We start from the raw sequence: 4,772 nt of genomic DNA on the forward strand, positions 1-4,772 counted from the left end.
ACTGCACGTAGAAAATTGTGCCTGATGAGCTGTGATGAAAGTGACCACAAGAGGGCACCAAAGGTCACCTAATGGATTCAGCTAAGACCTTTTTTTTTTTTTTTTTTTTTTTGGCGCTCCTTTGGTTCACTCTCAGACCTCCCTTTCTGTTTCTCTTTTACTCCATTCCGCTTCCTCTAGAAATAAATTCTTACAAAGAAAACTGTATGTGCAGTGTATGTCAGTGGTCATTACTACTGTAAACACCTTTGGAGAGAGGGGATTTACTTATCCAGCCGGGCCCTCAGTCTTAGTTCATAGAAGCACATCCATAAGCTGAGTTGTGCAAAGAGTGATGCAGTGAGCTCAGCTTGATCTTCCACCATCCCTCATGAAGCCACAATCCCAGGAGCCAGGGAACCAACTCTGCTTCAGAAGCAAAAGAGGGTCTGAGGAAAAGTGGGATTAATATAACACTGGGACCTGTAAAATTCTCAAGCTCCTCCTGCACATTTCTAACAAATACACATTAATTACTGGGCAAGTATGTTCTATCACCCATAGAGCTGGCTTTTGGCAGCCCTTTCTTTTTGCCTCTGCTGCTTCTTGCTGCCTTCACTCTACTGCTGTGTCTGGGGATCACCTTCCACTTACATCTCTTACACTTGTGTCCTTATTCTGGAATCTGATTCTGGGGCATACAAGCAAAGTCTTCTCTCCCCACTAAGGCACTGAGGGAATGCTGTGGCTGGGATTCAGCTGGAAAGGTCCTCTCTTCCTATCACTGCCTGGGACTTGTTCCTCTGTTCTGGACGTGAGACAGTTTTAACCACTTTGGATGGATGAGGCAGAGTGACATGTGGGAAGAGACAGGGTGTAATAGCAGAGAGGATACCCATAGGAAGAATATGTCCTGGAGCAGATAAGTTGGACCACTGCCCAGGTAGGCTCCAGTGGGAGTCTGAGCCAGAAGGGCCATGGGTGGCTGGCTGCCTGCAGCTTTGCTGTGCCTGCAATGGAGATGGGCTCTGCCCTGGGCCATGCTCCTGCTTCTTGTAGGTTCCCAGCTCCAGGTGAATCACAGCTGGACTTCTCAGGATGAAAGGAAGAATGATGACCAAAAAGTCATGGAAAGGTATTTCCCTGCCACTGTGGAATATGCCTTACACATATTCAACCAGAAGAGCAAGGATATGAATGCCTACAGGTTGGTGCGCATCCTGAATTCCTGGAAGGAGCAGGTAGGTGACTGCATCTTTCTGCCTTGCTGGCTTTCACTTGTATTAAGTGAGGGTAAAGGACAGGAGACATATCATAGGAACTTGTGTACCATTTGAAGTACATAAAAATACAAGCAATTCAGTTTCAGATTTTATAAGTTTTTACATGGTAATTCAAAAAATTAGATGAATGTCTCCTCATGTACAGTGCATTTTTTCAATTTTTATGACATTGTTTAATGAAGAATAACTTCAAAATATAGCCTGTGAGGGGATAAATATATCTAGTAAAGAGGAGACACACACACAGAAACTGTTTGAAGAGACTGAAGAAATATTTCAACGAAATAAAAGAAGGTAATTAGATAGAGAGAGGGGGAAGGGAAGAAGAGCAGGGCTGAGGATCAGAAGTAGTGAGTGCACCCCCTCAACCAGAGGTCTTAGTATGAGGTCAGAACTTCTGCTGTGACTTCCGTGAGCTCTGGGTTCTCTGCTGTGGTATCAAACTATGCAGATTGATGTTATTTTACACTTTTTCCTAGACGATGGCTTCTTTTAAGCTTTTATTTTAAGATTTTACTTATTTATTTTTAGAGAGAGGGCGAGGAAGGGAGAAAGAGATAAATATTAATGTGTGGTTGCCTCTCACACACCCCAGTTGGGGACCTGGCCTGCAACCCAAGCATGTGCCCTGACTGGGAATTGAACTGGCAACTCTGGTTCACAGGTCAGCACTCATCCACTGAGCCACACCAGCCAAAGACCCAGATGATGGCTTTTAATCCTAAAAGGTCCTCCTTGCCATGGAATCTCTTCAGAATACAACCAGTAGTGCCATTTGCATCTGGGCTGCAGACATGAGCAATAAAAACACTTTCCTGAAGGAGCTCTTCTGGTTGTGTGACTGTGTGTTTGTGTGTGTATGTGTGTAGTGTCAGGGAAATTACTCTCTTATCCTCTGCACCTCTGCACCAAGAGCCTATATGAAGGGCAGAGGGTCTCCACCCTCTGCTGACCTGAGCTTAACTCTCTGTGGACATTGGTGTACAACATCCCCACTGGTTCAGGCATCCTGGGGTCTTTCAGGCTGGACATCTGGTTGGATGTTCTATATCTGGAGTCACAGACTGAGTTTGGATGTTGGGAATAATGGATGGGATGTAATGGGAAGATATGTAGTAGAATGAGTAGAATAGAGTGGAGAAGAGTACAGAATATTTCACAGTGTACTATGTAATAATTATTTCTTGAAGCCTCATCTCAATTATGTGTGTGTGAGTGTGTTTCACTAGGATTGTATAGCATTTTTCTGATGTTGGGTAGGTGAAGGGTGTGACTATGAGGTTGTAGATGAGTCTTTTACTCTAAGATGGAGATTATCAAGCAAACCCAAATGAAGCCAACACCCTACCTGGCACTTGTTACCTGTCCTTAGGAGGATGCTGAAAGGGAAGGGGGAGGGTCTCACTATGGCATTTGAAAATGTGAGGCTGCAGTGTGTGATATTAATAGTGTGTGATCAGTCTGATTCTACCCCAGAGCCTCCACCAGGCCCATGTGCTCCTTTGCCCAGAATATCCCAAACATGGCTTTATCCAAAGGGAGCTGATCCAGACCTAGATGGAAACCCAAAATGGGATATCATTGGGGCTTGCCCCTGTACTCCATGTGTCTATATGAGCAACTATTTAATGGGATCATGAGGGATGTTTCCCCTTTAATGTCTATACATACCACAGATTGAGACCATCATGGCTTTCTCCATGGAGCTAGAGCTTCGCAGAACCAGGTGTGGGAAACTTGATGATGATGTTGACAACTGCCCCTTTCAAGAAAGCCCAGAGGTTAACAATGTAAGATACATATGAGCCTCCTTCATGTTCTACAGCTGTGGACCTGCATAGGCATATAGTGGGGGGGTGGGGGTGGGGCAGGGGAACACACCATTCCTAGGAACATGGAATAGTGAGAGAGCTGCTGGCCATACTACAGCTACTGCTTGTGCTAAAGACAGAACCTAGCCTGGCAGGCAAACCCCAGGAACCACTTGTAGGCTCCTGGGAAGTCTGAGATCCTGAATGTCCACTCACCCAGCTCAGCTGTCTGAACCTCAGGCCATACTGGTGACAGATTGCTCCTGCCCCTAAGGTCTAGGTCTCCTGGTTCTGGCCACAGGATGTCCTCTTTCTGCTCTTTATCCACTTCCCCTTCTGCCTTCAGGAGGAGGGACACCTTTGACTGAGCAGTCAGTTCTCAGGTCCCCCTGGCATTAAGCAGAGCCTGCTGGGGGTTTGGCTGAGGGGAGCCCACACTGCCCTGTATCCCATGCTTTGCCCTGGGCCTCACTGAGCTGTGGTTCCTGCTTGGGACCTGTGGTTCCTGCCTGTGGTTCCTGGCCCTACCTAGAGCCAGGGCTTTTTTAGATAAGGCCCACTGGGAAGGAACAAGTGTTGCTATACTAGGGGCATGGATCCCACTGGGAAAGCCTGGGGTTCCCCTTGGGATCATAGGCCTGGGGAGAGCAGAGTGACACAGGAGACCCTATTATGGTCAAGAGAGAGCCAGATCAGGTACATCCAAGACTCAAACAGGGCTATGCCTTCGGACCAGAGCCTGAATCCCCCAGCTGCTCACCTTGCGAATGCAAGTTTGGGATGTATGCTGTGTTTAGTGCTAGAGCCACAAGCTCCCCAAGGCTTCTTCATCCATACTTTATTCCTGTTCTTATTCTTTCAGACCTTCACCTGCTTCTTCACCATCAGCACGGAGCCATGGAGAACAATGTTCCAACTCCTAAACAAGACATGCCAAAGGGGTTCTACTAAGTGATATCACTCCTCATCCCAGCCTCTGTATCCCCCTTGGACACCAGCAACTCCCTGTAGGTGGTTCTTCATTGGTTGAGCAGCCCTGAACCCTGTTTTCTGTCTTGCAAATATCTAGGGTCTCACACACAGGCATTGCACAAATTCCTCATTGTCCATTTTTAAATGTAGAATTGATCATTAAACATCAGTATTTCAAGAAGCTCTGTGTAGCATTGTTCCCAACTGAGGGTGTTGGGCACCTGGTGGACTTATCCTAGCAGGGCAACCTGCTTGGGACCTTCTATGCTAGATCCTAGTGACACAGGTAAGGTGCCTCTTATCTGCTGGCTCAGGGCTTATGAGGGACAACCTATGATACCACAGGTGCAATGACCATGACAAAGGTAGGTAACCCTTGTCTGCAGGATTGATGCAGATAGGGCCTTAGGCCCTTCAGGACACATGTAGCCTCTGTTCTGGGTGACTTGCTCACACATATTCCCTGGTCCATGACAGTAGGGACAATGTAGGAGGGGATTCTAGTCTCTACTCAAAGAGCAAGCAAGGCCACTGCCACCACCACCAGCAGCAGCGGCATCTCCTAGAATCTTTTTAAAATGTACATTCTCAGGATCTGTACCTTTGGAAAAGAAGACTAAATTTTCACAAATTTTCCAGGAACACATGGGCAATTAAAGATTGAAAGGTCCTGCTATTGAGATTCTTCTCAAATCTCCTAGAAAAATATTTGACAAATTTTTCTAAA

The 4,772-nt window shown here is 46.5% G+C and overlaps 1 protein-coding gene across 1 annotated transcript; it reads left to right on the forward strand.

The window, feature by feature from the left end:
• Positions 1-956: 956 nt before the first annotated feature.
• LOC150003059 (cystatin-9-like) lies at positions 957-4,167 on the forward strand. The gene is made up of 3 exons (XM_090285173.1): positions 957-1,220; positions 2,939-3,052; positions 3,936-4,167. The coding sequence occupies exons 1-3, from the start codon at positions 957-959 to the stop codon at positions 4,026-4,028; spliced, it is 471 nt and encodes a 156-aa protein (XP_090141299.1). The 3' UTR covers positions 4,029-4,167.
• The last annotated feature ends 605 nt before the right edge of the window (positions 4,168-4,772 follow it).

The sequence above is a fragment of the Furipterus horrens genome, unplaced genomic scaffold, assembly GCF_987537825.1.
Source record: "Furipterus horrens unplaced genomic scaffold, mFurHor1.1.pri manual_scaffold_8, whole genome shotgun sequence".
Taxonomy (NCBI): Eukaryota; Metazoa; Chordata; class Mammalia; order Chiroptera; family Furipteridae; genus Furipterus; species Furipterus horrens.